The sequence below is a fragment of the Vespa velutina genome, chromosome 4, assembly GCF_912470025.1.
Source record: "Vespa velutina chromosome 4, iVesVel2.1, whole genome shotgun sequence".
In the NCBI taxonomy this organism is placed as follows: Eukaryota; Metazoa; Arthropoda; class Insecta; order Hymenoptera; family Vespidae; genus Vespa; species Vespa velutina.
In genome coordinates, this window is record NC_062191.1 from 4,952,694 (window position 1) to 4,969,965 (window position 17,272).

Genomic DNA, 17,272 nt, shown 5'->3' on the forward strand with positions numbered 1-17,272 from the left:
TCGATATTTGAAATAAATTTATTCGTAATTTCTTGTACCTCTTTACGGTCACGTTCTTACAGATTAGTAGTACACGAATATATTATATATTACTCTTTGGATAAAATTTAAAGGATGCCTTGCGTATCTTTGGACGCCGTAATGTAGAATTCTATTTACAATAGAGGCCCACTTATAAAAATACACGAGTTAATAACGTCGATTCGTGATAAAATATATTGAAAATTTATCGTAAAATCCGAACTTTCGTTTCTATATAATTTCTTTTCTTTTCTTTTCTTTTCTTTTCTTTTCTTTCTTTCTTATTTCTCATCTTTCTTAATCTGGAACTTCCTAATGATATATGATATTTCTAAACAAAAAGAAAAGCCCAAAAGGAAACGCTTTTACAACGTATCAATTTTGATCTTAAGTTAGATGTTAAAAAAAAAAAAAACAAAAGAAAAAAAAAAGAAAAAATGAAAAGAAAAGAAGAAGATAAAAGGAGAAAAATAGAAAACGATAAAGACATGCTCTTTGAAAGTTGCATATCTCTTGGGACAAAATCACGTTATAGACAATCACGAGAATATAAGAATTTTTAGAGAATTGTACATACATACGTACACACATAGCAAAGTACTTACATACATACTGTGAGCTTAACATTTTATGCTGATCATCGAACGAAGAAATGTTGACGTCGATACTTATAAATATTGTTTAACCACATTCTTAACTCGTATCATCGATAGAAATAAATTTGATGTTAATAATTAGAAACATCATAAATTACTTTTATTTACTTTGCTAGATTTATATATTTTTATATATTCCAATATCGCTGTTGGATTGAATTTGGTATCAATGTCAATATCTCTATTCATAGTACTAACATTGAAATTAAACGGAGCACGGGCGATTCTCCGTTTTCCCTATAAAATATTCCTTTATTATTCTTTTTGCATATTCTTTTCTTTTTCTTTTTTTTTTCTTTTTTTTTTTTTTTGTTTGCTTTGTTTTGTTTTGTTTTGTTTTTTCATTTTCCTGTTACGAGAGTAACAGTTCTCTAAACAAGAAAGTTCTTTCTTTCTCATTTTCGAGCCTATCTTTATCATTGTCAGAAAGGCGCCAACGAAGAAGTTCCGACAAGACCATCTCGTACGTACCCTATATACATACATATGTTTTATTTTCTTCTCTTATTAATCTTATAGAAAAGTGTGAGAAAGAAAGGAACAATTCTACGATCTCTCAGCATGTACTGTCGTCGTTGAAGTTATAACCGAGACCAGGTCACCGCTGGGTTGACTAGTGATTGGTTCTAGTGGAGGCACGCTGCGAAACGTTCGATAAAAATTAGTTAATTATTAAAAAAAAAAATAAATAAATATAAATATATATATATATATATATGTATATATATTTATATAACATAAACAAAAAAAAAGAAAAAAAGAAATGGAGATCATTCGATATAACTATATGCACACGGGAGATATAAAGCAGAAAAAAAATTAACGCGAGATGTCTCTTCTATTTCATCGAATAAAAATTTTTGGTCTTTTTTTTTTTGAATCCTTTTTTAAATCCTTTCGATCAAATTTTAATATATCTTAAGAAGAGATTACGCGTAACGAGAGTTGCTCACTTACGTAAGGGTAGTTTGACGATTCAATACGGCGACAGTAGGTAATGTGAGGGGCGAATGTGCGTGCCCTAATTGTGCCGTTGTTGGTGTACCTACAGGAAGACAATGCTCTTCTACCCCATCACCCCCACCCCCGCTTGCAAACATGTTCAACTGCAACGAGTCCACTGTAATGTTAACAAACAAAAACAAAACGTCGATCGATAAGACTTTTGGCATGTTCCTATTTAATCCGGTAAACTTTTTTTTTTCTTTTTTTCTTTCTTTTATTATTTGACATTCCTGAAGTAATAAATAAATAATAATAATAATAATAATAATAATAATAATAATAATAATAATAATAAAAAATTAAATTAAACTTGGCTGGGTCCTGTTTGGCTCAAAAGTCTAAGGAACCATAAAATCAAAAACAAAATAATAATAATAATAATAATAATAATAATAATAATAATAATAATAATAATAATAATAATAATAATAATAATAATAATAATGATGATGATGATCATTATATTATCGAGTATGAATCTAAAATTTACTTTTCCTTTATATTATAATCGGACAAATTAAAATTAAATATTTTGAAGATGGTATCTTTGTCCATTTTGAAATCGTCATCTTTATGAATTACATGAAACATATTGCCAATAGATTATAGTTAAAAGTAGAAGTAAAAGAGAAAGAGAGAGAGATAGTGATCACTCCTCCCTCTTCCACCGTTTCCTTCACTCGATCGATTCTTCAAGGAAAAACACTTATCGTTATCTCATATGGCGATCGTGAATCCGAGAGAGAGAGAGAGAGAGAGAGAGAGAGAGAGAGAGAGAGAGAGAAGGGGAGAGAGAGAGAGAGAGGGAAAGAAAAAGAGTGCGATTTATTTTTTACGATGGACGCCGTGAAATTACATTATATCCGTCTTTTATATATCTGCTACATAGAAATATATTGTGTACTTTAAGATAATACATCGTAGCCGTGCGAGATAGCTCGATTTACCTGTCGCTGAACGACGAGAGAGAAAAAAAAAAGAAAAAGATTTTGGTATTTTCTAACAAACACGAAAAAATAAGGGAAACCAAACGTTTACCTTCTCGCAAATCTTTTTTACCTGTAGGTACACCTAAATCGAATGATTTTAAATAATTTAAAACAAATAAATGTGTTTTGATGAAAGAAGGGGGGTTAAGAAATGAAAGAAAAATAAAAGGAATTTGAAATAAATCATTGTTTTTTTTTTGTTTTTGTTTTTGTTTTTTTTTTTTTTTTGTTTTTTTTTTAATAAATCGTAGCGAAATAATGCAACTTGCTCACCAGAGACTCACCGAGTAAGCTGGACTTAATCTCGGTCTTGGAGATACCGCTCGGTCCAGGAAGATTCCCGCTTACACCTGAATTATTCTTTGGCTTTCTCTTTCGCGTTTGTATTCCTTCCTTTTTCATGCTCAATGGCCTGTTAACCTGTAATTCATTTGCTCTATGTATTATCTGTTTAAATTAAAGGAAAAGAAATAATAATATAAAGAAAAAAACAAAAAATGTGATAATAATTTTATAACGCTGACAGAGACATTATTTGTACTATAATAATAATAATAATAATAATAATAATAATAATAATAATAATAATAATAATAATAATAATAATAATAATAATAATAGTAATAATAATAATGAAGTACGATGATCTAGCTGATGAAGTGAAAAAAAAAAATGTGACAAGAAGATAATATTATAACAAACAATATTACAAAAAACAGTTATTTTCACGAATTCTTTTGTAATCATTTTGAAAAGTATTAAATTTATCAAGGCAATAAATATAATCATTATAAATTTCTGCAATGAACCGTCATCAAGGATTGATATACATATATATACAGATATATATATCAATTTTCTTCTCATATATATATATATATATATATATATATATATATATATGAGAAGAAAATGAAATAAGAAAATAATAATAATAACAATGGAAATTGTGACGGATTATTATTACTCGCGTTGTTGAAGTAATTTTGTGAAGAATCAAAGGGGAAAAAAAAAAAAAAAAAGAAAAAAAAAAAAATAGAAAAAAATAAAACTTTTATTTGCATCGATGTTACGCGTAATAAAACGATATGATAATTGATATTTCGGCAATTTCGAAGTTTCCCCGGTATCCTCTCCGAATTAATTAAATTTGTTGTTTGAACAGAACACCGCGAGAAGATCTCTCGACGATAATCTGACTCTCCGCGTTTTCAAGGAAAGAACGTCTCGAACACGTTACAAAAACAATTCAGCTGGCTCTCTTATCGTAGCCTAGCGATCGAAAAAAATTCCGCGATAAGACCTCTAGCTGACCAGTCACAACGAGATTAATGTTAATTAAAAATGATTTACACCGTACCGTCCGAGTACCTTGCACGTCGCGTCTATCTCGAAAGGGTAAACTCAAAAAAGTCGTCTTCCTCGAATCGATGACGATCGAATCGATAGAAAATTATTGTGCAATAACTTCGACTAACTTTGCTTCTGTATCTCCAATGCGAGCGAACTATTTTTTCTTTTTCTTTTTCTTTCTTACTTTTTTCACAAATCTGTAATCGATTTCTTTTCTATTTTTTTTCTTTTTCCCTTTTTTTTTCTTTTTTTTTTCATTGTTTTCTTTTCTCTATTATTTTTTTTAATCCTCTTAAGACAAACATATCAAACAAATCCCAATGTAAGATAATACTTCGATTCAACCATTAAATGTGATCATTTAAACGAGAGGAACGATAAGTATTAAAAATCGATCGATAAAAATAATTGATCATATTTCGAATCCCATTAAAGTAATAAAATAAATGTATGTATATCTATGATCGCTTAGAAATTTACATTTAATTTTATTTTGGTTTTAAGTCGATTTAAGAATTGAAGCGATTAACATGAGAAAAAAAAAAGAAAAAAAAAGAAAGAAAAAAGAAAAAAAGAAGAAAAGAGAAGAGTATCTACGACGGAAAGAAATATTAAAAGATATGAAACTAGAAATATTTTTAAAAGACGTAAAAATATTCGTTAACGAAATTTCTCCTTCGATTTCGTTCGGTTACTCGTTTTCAGGAGTAGAACGGAGAGGAGCAGAGACCGGAGATGACTTGTTTATTTTGCGTGTGCTAGCTTTGCGCCTCTTCATATACTGCTGTCAACCCACGCAAGGGTCTTGCGTGCAAAGAGAAAAAGAGAAAGAGTGAAAGAACGAAGAAAATAGAAAGAGAGAGAGAGAGAGAGAGAGAGAGAAAGAGAAGTAAAAAAAAGAGAGAAAGAAAGAAAGAGAAAGAGAGGGAGAGAGAGATGACACATTCTTAAAGTACACAGGACCATATAACTGCCGCGAGAGAGAGAGAGAGAGAGAGAGAGAGAGAGAAAATGAGAGAGAAAGAGAGAAAGAAAGAGATTCGACCTCCTTTATTTACCGCCTTTACTGCATTTGCTTTAACCTACGTCTTTTATTGTTCCCTGTCAACGTTTCTATCTTCTTTTTTACTTTGCTCGATATCAGCCTATTTGTTCTGCATTCTTACGTAAAGACGATCAACGAGACGATCTTGACTACTCACGATGTCTGTTACTCCTTCAAAATTATACGTATATAGATCTGATTAATCCGAATGATTTCTTTAATAAGATCATTTATTTGATTAAAAAAGAAAAAAGAGATAGAGAGAGAGAGAGATAAGGATTCTAATTTTGACTTCTCTTTACGATAAACTCTCAATGAAATTTCATCTATAATCTTTTTTAATAAAACTTTATAGATAGTTTCATCTTTAATTAAACAGCAATTGTGCAAATAATTTATCAATCTCGAATAAGTGCATCAAAAAGCAAACACTGTTTTTCTTATTCGTAAGTTTGCATTTTATTCGAGTATAAAAAAAAGAAAAAGAAAAGAAAGGAAAAGAAAAAGAAAAAAAGAAATATATATTACTTTTCTCAATATCCAATTTTCCCGAATGGAACTTAATGAATTATATCTAAGAGATTAGCGTTAATTAATTAATATCTAATATAATTATTTGATATTTACGTTGTGCAGTTTGAAGTAAAGACCACAGGCATTACAAACTGGTTCGCCGTTATTGTTTCGTCGCCATAAAGTCGTGTTACTCGTTCTACAGTTCGCACATTGCACTCCTGTCCTTCGTACACCAGCCTGTAATATAGAAATGACGAATCTTTAAAAGGAATATATTATTTTTCGTCGCGAAAATGATTTAAACTTAGAAATGATGAATATATCAGTACGATATCCTTTTCGAACAATTAAAAGCAATGTGTTTTTAAAGAAAATCTTTTCAAACGATTCGCTTGACGTTCGAGATCACGAAAATGGGAGTGTGCTCCGGGTAAGGGAAACTAGAGCAAACAACAGCCGCCGTGAGTCCCGAGAGTGGTTATTTGCTCGTTGAGAGATAACAAATGTCTTCTCACTGTCTTGAATCAACGCGGGGGACGCACACGTAAAGGAAAGCTACAAACATTACTTAATATTGAAGTCATGCAAGATGTACCACGGACAAGAACATTTATCAGCACAAACATTGCTGACCTGATTTCGCCGATGGTCAAACTTTCTGTCCATTGATCGAACAGAGACAAAAAAAAGAAAAAAAAAGAAAGAAAAGAAAAATAAAGAAGAAGAAGAAGAAGAAGAAGAAGAAGACCTCATAATTACTTCTCATTTGTTTCTACGATACCAGAAATTATCTTCGTGACTGACTAATCGCAAACAATGATTCGCACGAATACGCAATTGTAGCTTGACAACAAACGTATATCGCATTTCGCTTAAATATAATCGACTGAAATGATTTTGATGATATTAGAACAAAAGTTTGAGCCTCTTACAACGTGAAGATAACAAGGAATTCGTTGAAAAGAGACAGAGACATTTACAGTAAGACGCATACATACACGCATAGACGACAACAACAAAAGTGTAACTATGATGAAGATTCGCACAATGTTTACCGGCGCGACCGACTGTTTTGGTTTGCTGCATCTTATCGGTGGTCTGCTGGTGCCATTCATCTTGCTGATAATACCACACACGTTGCAAAGATAATGTCCAGTACCATCGCGTCTCCACAGAGGTGTCATGGTATTGGCACAGTTTAAGCAGTCCTTTGGTTCGCTTGCTATCACGGTACCGTCGAAGGTTTCTTCGGCGCTAGGAAGAGTTTGCCAAGGACCAGATAAACCATTTCCAGCAGCTGTTGCGACACTATAACCACCGCCCGAATAGAGTTGCATATTTGCAGCGTCGCTAACTATCGTTGTCACGCTGGGATAAGTTTGAACGTATTCGAGAGACGTTGGAGGTGATGGTGTACCACTAGCAGGCCAATAAGGATCATTGCTTGGTTTAATGTACTGATAAGAAGTAGCTGTACTGGGTCCATAAAGAGTCACTTGAGATCCCGGTGAACCTGGTTGTTCGTAATGAAGAGAGACTGCACGTGTCGTACCTAAAGACGAAGCTAACGTTGGGTCACCTTTGATGTAGGCACTGTTAGGAGACTCGACCTGGCGAATAAAAAAGATCTCATATTCTTGTTACGCTTCAACTATTATTTCAATATTAATACTCTAATGATAATGAAATATTACAAATATTTCTTACTTCGGCACCTCGGGATCCAGGCTGACTAGCAGGTGGATAAGTGATAAAAAGTTCAGGCTTTGGATATGTATACGTTGGCGCTTGTTGAAAAGTTTCACTACCCGATATATATTGAGTATATTGAACCGTCTGCGAGGGTGGTATGGCGACGGTCTCGAGGGTTGTGTAGGTACTCGAAACTTTGATATTTTCCGTGGCAACGGCTACTTCGGTATCGTATTTGATCGTCGCAGCGACAGCTGCGTCGGAATAACCAGCGGCGACCAATTGCTGTTGATGTTGATTCGTTCGTATTCCATCGATTGGCGGAGAATAATTGGGTGCGGGTGAACTCAGTTGTACATTGCCTCCAGATTGGCTAACGATCCCTGACGTTTCGTAATCCTCCGTGTTAGGAAGAACTGGTGAGGTTTGATACCTGGGTGTACTATTGGCTGTATTGCTGGTACTATGATTGCTCTCATGAGGACTGAACCTGTGATGCGTCGTTGTTTGTTGACCACGACGAGCATTGTCTTGAACTTGCATCGTGATCATATGATTCTCCCTCCTTAATTCCTGATCGTCGCTAGTGTACGCATAGATACGGCCCACTTCGTTCCTCTCAGTAGTTGCTCCGGTTGTCTCGTATCTTTTTAAAGAAAAATCAAAAATTTTTAAATTGATCGTATTTCGATAAAAGAAATTCATGACGAAATTAATTTCTTACAACTTTACTTTACGATTAAGATTAACAGAGAATGATCATAAATACCTAGGTGATTCTTTGACGGTAAGAGTGATCGTTGAATCAACACCATCAGAGACTTCAACGCCACCATTCTGACCGTTTCTAGTAGTATAGACAACATGTTGCTGATCGTTATCATCTCTCTGCTGTTCCTCTGTACTATTAGCATGAGAAATCTGCACATATTGTTGTTGGCCCTGTTGTTGAGTTTGCTGTTGCTGTTGTTGTTCTTCTTGATATACATTCTGATCTTGATCCGAGTGTTGATGCTGATGTTGGTGCATGGCTTGTTGAAGATTACTCGAGACAGCATTCGAGTCCGAGGATTCAGGTTCGATCTCGGTTATACTTTCCGTGATATGTCCGGCCGTAGTGATCGTTCTGACGTGTCTCTTCGAAGTGATAACACTTTGCGGACTATCAGAGGGTTCTTCCGTGACGTGTAATTGAGGGGAATTCTCGCCTGAATGATGCCCTTCCCACTCTATCTTTATGTCCTGTTTCACCAATGTCTCCTTCATCATATCCTAAAATATATATGCACGCATACACATACACGCACAAATTCACAAACGCACAAATAAATTTTTGTTGAATTCTTATTCATCCTATTACTTTTCGAATTATGAAAAATATCGATCGGTGATCGATGATAAACGGTAAAAGAAATAAGTTTTTTTGAAACGAGAAATCGAACGAATTGATTCGTTCAAAAGGATGACTAATCCCTTTCAACGGTATTGGTGGGAGTAAAAGTTTTGTTTGGGCACGCGACACATTTGGTTCAGTTTGAAAAAGACAGATATAGAATTAGAGAGTGTGTTGAACGATGACATAGGACAGGTAAAAAAAGAGGAAGAAGAAGAGGAGGACGAGGAGGAGGAGGAAGAGGAGAGGGAGAAGAAAGGTAGAGTACCGACGACACACCTCGTCCGTCTCGAGAAAAATGTTCGGAGATGTTCTATTTGCAATGTACGCGTCACACTTCCGTTCGGAGATCCGTCAGACGTTCGACTTCCGGTTCGAGCACGCGACACGACTCTTTCTTCTTTGGCAAAGACCTCGCACGATTTCCGCCGGATCATCGACTCGGCTAGACAACATTCTCCGAGACAACTTTCGACGATATTCTTTCAAAGAAGAGTTTACCGAGATCGCTCGTTTGCGTGGGGAACATTTTACGATCGCTTTCAAGTTTACCAAATTTTTAAACCGAATTTTTGTCTCCTCTCGTTAACTTCGTTATTCTTTTACACTCTGACCTGATCGAATTCGTGAAAACCAAGTTAAACCTTTAACTGTTTGTCGTCCAAGTTCAAACAAATTGGAATTCAAATTGGAATTTATTACTATGGAACTTATTATTCTCTTTCTTTCTTTCTTACTCTCTCTCTCTCTCTCTCTCTCTCTCTCTCTCTCTCTCTCTCTCTCTCTCTCTCTCTACCTATCTATCTATCTCTCTGTATCTCTTTCGTTCTTCTATCGTTTTAAAAAAATCGGTATTACGATCAGTATAAACATGTTTAAATAAATCCGACCGAAAAACTAATGAATGACCATTTTATAATCATTTATTGATTTAAGTATTTGATTTAAATGCAATAATAACTAATGGAAAAAACTTTTATGTCATCATATGTCATACCACAAATGGCAGATGTTTGAAAGAAATATCACTTTCCGTATTGCATGAATGAAATAGTCATCATTCATACAAATGATCGTAAATATAAATTAAAATAATATAATTAAAATAAATATAAATTAAATAATAATATTAAAATAATATTATTAAAATAAATATAAATTAAAATATTAATCGTATCCATCTCGATAACTATGATATTTTCATAAAAAAAAAAAAAAAAAAAAAAAAAAAAAAAAAAAAAAAAAAAAAAAAAAACCAAAAACAAAGTTTCTATTTACAATAATCTAATAATGTGCTACGCGCGCGTTTGAACGATCCTAAACATTCTTTCGACTTGATTTAATCATTAAACAATAAAGCGTAAAATAATGAAAACACAATCTCTAGTTGAGATAAGGTAATGAAAAGCTACAAATTTTTTTTCAAACAAACAAACAAACAAACAAACAAACAAAATTTACCTCCGTAGCTGTATGTCGCATTTGCTCTGCGAGAACTTGTCCTTTTTTAACTCACGTTTCTTTCCATACACCAATCCACTCTCTCTCTCTCTCTCTCTCTCTCTCTCTCTCTCTCTCTCTCTCTCTCCTTCTATCTCAGTTTTATACACATACACAAACACATTCCGCGCGTTATATCCACTTTTTTCTAAAACGCCAAACTCGATAAAACAAAAAGAATAAAGAAATAATAATAATAATAATAATAATAATAATAATAATAAAACGAATAAATAAAGTAGAAAATAAAAAATGGTCGTCGAATGACAGAGAGATGGAAAAAAGAAGGGAGAAAAGAACGACTGGCGAGACGTTCGAGTAACCAAGTGGAACTGAGGAGAGAGAGAACGCGAGGTGCAGCACGAGGCGACATACGGAGTGTGAGAGAGAGTTAAAAAGATAAAGATAAGTGAGAAAAAGAGATGGTTTGAAGAGCTTTTGGATGTGTCGGTGGAAATAATGTTTTTTGCTCGACAACATTCAACAACAGTAATATTCCTGTCTCTCTCACTTATTCCTTTTGTTTGATTCAGAGCAATGGCGGGTTTTAAGTGAACAAGAAAAAGAGAGAGAAAAACAGAGACAGAGAGAAAGAGAGAGAGAGAGAGAGAGAGAGAGAGAGAGAGGGAGAGAGAGAGAGAGAGCGAGAAAGAGAAAGAGAGAGAGAGAGAGAGAGAGAGAGTTTATTGTGCAGTCTACCATTCGATTCGAGGGAAAGAGGGGAGAAAAGCGTTGCAACAGGCAGCGAAACGATGGAGGAAGCAACTCGAGCAGCCGTTTGGGCGGACCCTCGCACCTCATTGGTCACTCCTCCGTCCGATATTATCCTTCCTGCGTTTGTTGTCTCTGTCCATGTACCATCGTATACGTTGCTACGAACGAACGCTTCACGATTTATTCGCTCGTTTGATCTATTCGTCTTTTTCGATACAATATATATATATATATAGTTGACTTTGTAACATTTTAATGATTTAATATAAAATATACTTTGTAATATTAATATTAAATATTTTTAATTTTTAATTTTTATTAATTAATTATTTGTAATATTAATATAAAATATTCTTTTGTAATATTTTATATTAAATAATATTTCGATGACCTTAGGATCTTTAAAATTAAAATCTGTATAAAAATAAAAAAAATTAACCCTTTGAATAGGTGAAAATTACTCTGTGGAGAAGATGGCGATGACAAAATTTTCTTGAAATGTAATATTCCAAATTGAATTTGTTTTTCAACGACGAATGAAATACACCGTGGGAAATCTTGTACAAATAGTTGTACCAAGGAAAGTTCCTATGTTTTTTTTTCGTTTAAAAAAAAAAAAGAAAAGAAAAAAGAAAAAAAGAGAGAGAAAAAAGAAAAAAAAAAGAAAGGAAAAGAAAAAGAAGAGTGAACGGAGAAACTAAATCGATAGATAGAAAGAGAAATAGAGTGAGCGAAAGAGGAGGATAGACGTACGTACAGAGATCTGGCATACACCTAAAGTGAGTGTGTGTGTGTGTGTTTGTATTTATTGGAAAAAGACAGGGCTACGGAATGGATACGTGTCTGTGAGAAAGAGAGCAACAGATTGGAATGGAGGAGAAAAAGGGGAAGAAAAATCGGGGGACAGGGAAAAAAGCAAGCGGAGGGATCCGTTTGTTTATTTTTCTTATCGAGTCTCCTCGTGAAGCTGGTAACGAACGAGATAAGGGCGAGGGAAGGGCGATGAAATCGAAGTAAATGTGGAGGGGTAACTACGTGACACCTAGTCGTCGAGAATGACGATGATGACGACTATGTTAACATTGACATCATGCCAGCCATCATTGCTAAACTCCATTCGCCATTTTTTCATCTTTTTTCACTCCAATTTTTATATAAGGGATGATGATCATTCGATCGATCTTTATGCATGATAAATCGATGTTTATTACGTATTTTTTGTTTTTCTCCTTTTTTTTTTTTTTTTTTTTTTTTTTTTTTTTTTTTTTTATTCTCTTTTTATATTTTAGATTTGATTTATCATTTGATGCATGCCTTTAACAAAACGGATTAATATTAATCGTAAAGATGATCAATTTTCGACGATTTTGTATATTTGAGATTTTTTTTTAACTCATAACTCTTCGTTCGCTCGTTTGTTAAGTAAAACTTAACTACTTTATAAATTTATAATCTAAATGGAGAAATGCACATAACCAATGGAATTTTATAATGGATTCAATGATAGAACTTAAATCGTAGCGATATTTTATTCTTATTCATTGTCTCTTGCATAACACGTGCCCTCCTATATTGTTCTATAACGAATCGATCTTCTTCGTTGATCGATCGATCAATCATCCAGGGACTCGATCAAGTCACACAGATAAAAAGTTAAAAATGCCTGAGGTTGAGATAACGTTTGGATATACGTAAGAATAAAAAATGTTTTCGTTAAATTTTCTACAATAATATATAGTGAAAACAAAAAAATAAAAAAGAGAGAGAAAAGAAAAAGAAACATGAAAAAAGAAACGATCATCTCGATGTAATATATTAGGGGGACCGAAAAGTAATAAATCGTTTCTTCTGCGCATGTCGATATTTGATTATGATTAAAAATAAAAACTTGTTAAAAATTTATTCGTTTGAATTTAATTTAAGAAAGCGATATTACTTTCCTGTCTCCCTAATACACGAAGGGGTATGAACAATTAAATATTTTGTAAAAGTCAAATTAATTAATCTATCTCATTGAAATTGTAAAATTTCAAAGTAAATATATAAAACGATTTCGATTTCTTTCTTTCTTTCGAAAAAAAGATATATAATACGTAGAAGATATATACCTACGTATTTTCTTTGAAAGATTTCACAACCTTTGCTCGGAGAGATGAAATCAGCTAAAGACGAGAATCGATACATTGCCTGAATACTCATTCTTACGTGTTCTGTTCGTCGTCGATTCGGTGATACCAATGAGGATTCGTCGCGATAGAAATCAAGAACATCGTGAGCTCGTTCTCGAACTAATATTTCGACTTGCTGATAAGAGAACGTGTTTATGGGTGACTCGCAAAGGGAAGAGCTAACGACACGTATGCCTCGTTTACGGTCACACGAACAAAGTAAAGAGACAGAGAGAGAGAGAGAGAGAGAGAGAGAGAGAGAGAGAGAGAGAGAGAGAGAGAGAGAGGGGGGAGAGAGGAAGGGAAGAAAAAAAGAAAATGAATAAGCATGATCGAAAAAACTCGAAAAATATTGTAGCAGGAAATGATAAGGTTATGCGAATAACTACTTGAGAATTTTACAAATTATTGTTTCAATCATATAAAATCGATGAATTCGATTATTTCTATTAATGATAAATACCAAACCGTTACTTGTATACGTTTCATTGTATAAGGAAAAAGGTTTTGAAAACAATAAATAATTTATAAATCGATTTGTTGCAAAATGACCGAGATGATTCATTTCTGTCTCACGCAAATGATCTCCGCAAGTGACAAAATATAAATGGTATGCCTCGTTAAAATTCATTGTCATTCTTTTAGAAAGTAAAACAAGTAAGACATTTAATAAATTATATATTCTAATTATTATAATGATAATTAATAATAAATAAATAAGAATATCGATGCAAAGAGATGCTCTTCTTTTTTTTATAATCTCTAAAAGAGACGTTTTCAAACGTTCTCTACGATAGGTAGCTATTAGTATATGTATATGTTAGTATGTATATATATATATATATATATATATATATATATATATACCGACGTACAAGATCAGATAAGGGTTTTGTTCTTATCGTAAAAAATAAAATTAAGCACGAGCAAAGCTCAAACGATGACGAATTTTCAGTAGAATTTAATGACGAATTCTCGATGTATCAACGTTTGTACGAATTGAATATTTCCTCGAAGCACATACTCTATATATCATTAAAAAAAAAAAAAAAAAAAAAAAAAAAAAAAAAAAAAAAAAAAAAAAAAAAAACAGAAAATATACATTTTTTATTTCTTTGAAAAAAAAAAAAAACTCAAAAAGAGAAAAAAATCAAGAAATAAATTAATAATAAATTGAACGTGTTATGTTATCCGTGAGAACAAAAAAAAACACAATCCTCTTAGATTTAATACTGTACCTAATCGATGAAGAAATCAAAGATAGTGTTAAATCTGACTACAATCAAACAAGATCGCTATCTTGCAATTAACGAGAATACCTACAAGCAATCGAAATCTCATCTTATCGTTACAACTAACAGCCAACAGGTTCAAAGAGTGAAAAGAATTGAAAAGATATATAAATAATCTAAATTTTATCCTACCATTTTAATATTAATTCTCTTTCTCTCTTTCTCTTTTCTTTACCCTCTCTCTCTCTCTCTCTCTCTCTCTCTCTCTCTCTCTCTCTATCTCTCTTTTAGTGTTCATAGAGTTAGAAACCTCAAAATAAGTCTGGCAACTTTAAATTGAGACTGTTGAAAAGAGGAAAGAAAGTAAAGAAGAAAAAGAATAAGAGAGAGAGAAAGGGAGAGAGAAAGAGAAAGGGAGAGAGAGAAAGAATGAAAGAATGAAAGAATGAAAGAGATAGAAAAAAGGATAATACAGGTACATAGGTGCCGGTCTGCTGAACAGACGAGGTGGCGCACGAACAACCGCACACGCTCTCTCTGTCAAAATAAACGGCACTATCGCGATTTATCTCGTTTCCCATGATAATAAGAGATAAAACTGCATCCTTACATTAGCTACTATATCAGCTAAAATGATAATTTCAGTCGTCGGATTCGCCAGGAAGGTGTAGGGCCGTGGTATTCCTCTTACACTTTTCGTACATTCGAGTTTAACTCAGATCCGTTTAACTCGTCGAAACTAAATGGACGAAAAGATCGCCGAAGAGTAGTAAATTTGTTTGTATTCATTTCGTTTTTCTTCTTTTTATTTTTTTTTTTTTTTTTTGCTTTTTTTTTCTTTACGATAGTGGTGCCCGGTGAAAGTGGGGAAAGAATTTAGTCAGCAGTTAATCCGAATTGTCGAAGTTCCGTCGGATGATTACGGTGTCGCGAGCACGCATTTGAGAATCTCCCGATAGAGATTTTCTTTTCAAAGCCAACGAGAATCGTGGGACTCTTTCGTGATCGATGAGAGTGATCTCGATGAGTTATCAGCTTCTCCTTCTTATTATTTCTTTTTGGAGTGATCCTAGGTAGGTACTAGGTTATGATGGAAATAAATTTAATAAATGGAATTATTGAATTTGTACTTTTTTTTTTTTTCTTTTTTTCTTCAAGAAGAAAAAAAATTAATATGAATCTATTGTTGAAATAAATCCTTAAAATTTACCCATCTTCGATCTTGAATTAATTTTGACACCGTTTCTTATTCGAAGGGAGAAAATTTGTTTTATCATAGAATCTCGACGTTATTGACTTGACGATTAAATTTATTTGTCGATCGGAAAAATATGAAAAGAAAAAAGGAAAAAAGAGAGAGAGAGAGAGAGAGAGAGAGAGAGAGAGGAAGAAATAAATAAAGAGTAAAAACGATGGTTACGCGATAACTTTACCATCTTGTATTCTCTATCTAGATGGTAGAAAATGAAACGTAATTTAAAAAGTGGAGAAGAGAAGTAAAGAAAGAGAGAGAGAGAGAGAGAGAGAGAAAAAATGAAAATAAAATGTTAAAGAATAAAAGAGAAATAGAAGGGCATAACGCGTAAAGCTTGAAGAGGGTTTGCGTCATCGCTCGTTGTGAACGCGACGAGGACATTTTTTATCACTCTAGTAGAAATCTCTTATCAGCGAACAACGCAAACCCGATGAGAATCTGATGCGCTCCTCAATATCGTGCGTATTTACGAGGGCATACGTCCTCGTTATCATCTTTGCGAAAATCTATTCTTTTTTTTTTTTTTTTTTTTTTTTTTTTGCTTTTTTTTCTTTTTTTTACCCCTTCCTCTTCTACGTTTCTTCGATCGAGGAGGAGTAAGGGGAAAAGGATTCGACGAAAGTCCAAAGATTTTATGTTATCCTAGAATGATCATGCGTAATTTGTCAGGCCAATTCTTAAGTTATTTTTCACCTTAAAATCGTAAGAAGTGAAAGGAAAAAAAAAAAAAAAAAAAGAAAATATCGACGATCCTTCAAAAATGTCCAATTGAACGTAAATAAAAGTTCCTTTATAAGTTCCTTCTTTTTACCTTTTTTTTCTTTTTTCTTTATTTATTTCCTTATTTATTTCCCCACAAGATATTTTTCAGATAAAATGTCTAGAAAATAGAAAAACGTATACACGCATTCATAATAATCATAATTACTAATAGCCCACAAGACAATATTATCGATAATGATAAAAATAGGATCGATAGAATAGATTTAATGATAAAATCGTATCTCTTATCATTATGAAGTATTTACGTCTTTACGTCGATCGAGAAGACATTTTCTTAAACGAAGAAATCCGTACGTGTTATTAAACTTTCTTCCAAGTTTTTAACGAGTCTAAATTCCCGACGTGGTTACGCCTACGTTCACTCATTTTATAGACGCAATTAGGAGTTTAAATTTACAACCTTTCGAAGCTTGCTCGACACGTGATTAAGTGCAAACAAAGCACGAATTGTCTCTCCTTCAATTATTTTCGTTTCAAATGGAAAAGGATGATGATATGTTTTACAAGAATAAGAGAGATAGATAGATAGATAGATAGATATAGAGAAAGAGAGAAAGAGAGAGAGAGAGAGAGAGAGAGAGAGAGAGAGAGAGAGAAACAGACAGAGGAAAAGGAAAAAAAAAAACGAAACTTTGTTTTAAAAGGTAGTAACGAAATTCGGTACGAAAGAGAAATTCGCCTCTCGTGTTTGCAAGACGATTTTGTCAAGCTTATTTCGAAGGAAATATTTTACGATTTCACGATCCGCCCGTAGAATTCCTTTGCGATAAAGAGAGAAAAAGTAATTAAACGTAAAATACACATTGGCTTTCAACTCGACGCATACAATATTTACGGAGTAAGCGAGTAATAAATGAAACGTTCATGAGATCTTATGATATCGTCATATTTTTATACAAAAATAAGCATATGTCTGAATTTTTCATTAGGTAGATAAACTAATAATGAAT

General features: G+C 33.0%; 1 protein-coding gene and 1 long non-coding RNA gene across 7 annotated transcripts in view; one reads left to right on the forward strand and one right to left on the reverse strand.

Annotated features, from left to right (window-relative positions):
- The window catches only part of LOC124948808 (transcriptional regulatory protein GAT1-like), a 19,806-nt gene continuing 2,534 nt past the window's right edge, over nucleotides 1-17,272 (reverse strand). The window contains exons 1-8 of one of the 6 annotated variants that reach the window (XM_047493009.1): nucleotides 10,132-10,238; nucleotides 8,047-8,549; nucleotides 7,293-7,923; nucleotides 6,641-7,195; nucleotides 5,697-5,822; nucleotides 2,956-3,091; nucleotides 1,635-1,797; nucleotides 1-1,317 (exon numbers count right to left, since the gene is read on the reverse strand). In XM_047493009.1, coding sequence (XP_047348965.1) covers nucleotides 1,224-1,317; nucleotides 1,635-1,797; nucleotides 2,956-3,091; nucleotides 5,697-5,822; nucleotides 6,641-7,195; nucleotides 7,293-7,923; nucleotides 8,047-8,549; nucleotides 10,132-10,152 — 2,229 coding nt within the window. In that variant the 5' untranslated portion in view covers nucleotides 10,153-10,238 and the 3' untranslated portion in view covers nucleotides 1-1,223. Of the gene's footprint in view, nucleotides 1,318-1,634; nucleotides 1,798-2,944; nucleotides 3,092-5,696; nucleotides 5,823-6,631; nucleotides 7,196-7,292; nucleotides 7,924-8,046; nucleotides 8,550-10,131; nucleotides 10,239-17,272 lie in introns of those variants that run through there. The other 5 variants (XM_047493008.1, XM_047493010.1, XM_047493013.1 and 2 more) reach the window with 5 other exon arrangements.
- The window catches only part of LOC124948811, a 15,899-nt gene continuing 13,555 nt past the window's right edge, over nucleotides 14,929-17,272 (forward strand). The window contains exon 1 of the long non-coding RNA XR_007100848.1: nucleotides 14,929-15,357. This is a non-coding gene — a long non-coding RNA (uncharacterized LOC124948811). The remainder of the gene's footprint in view (nucleotides 15,358-17,272) is intronic.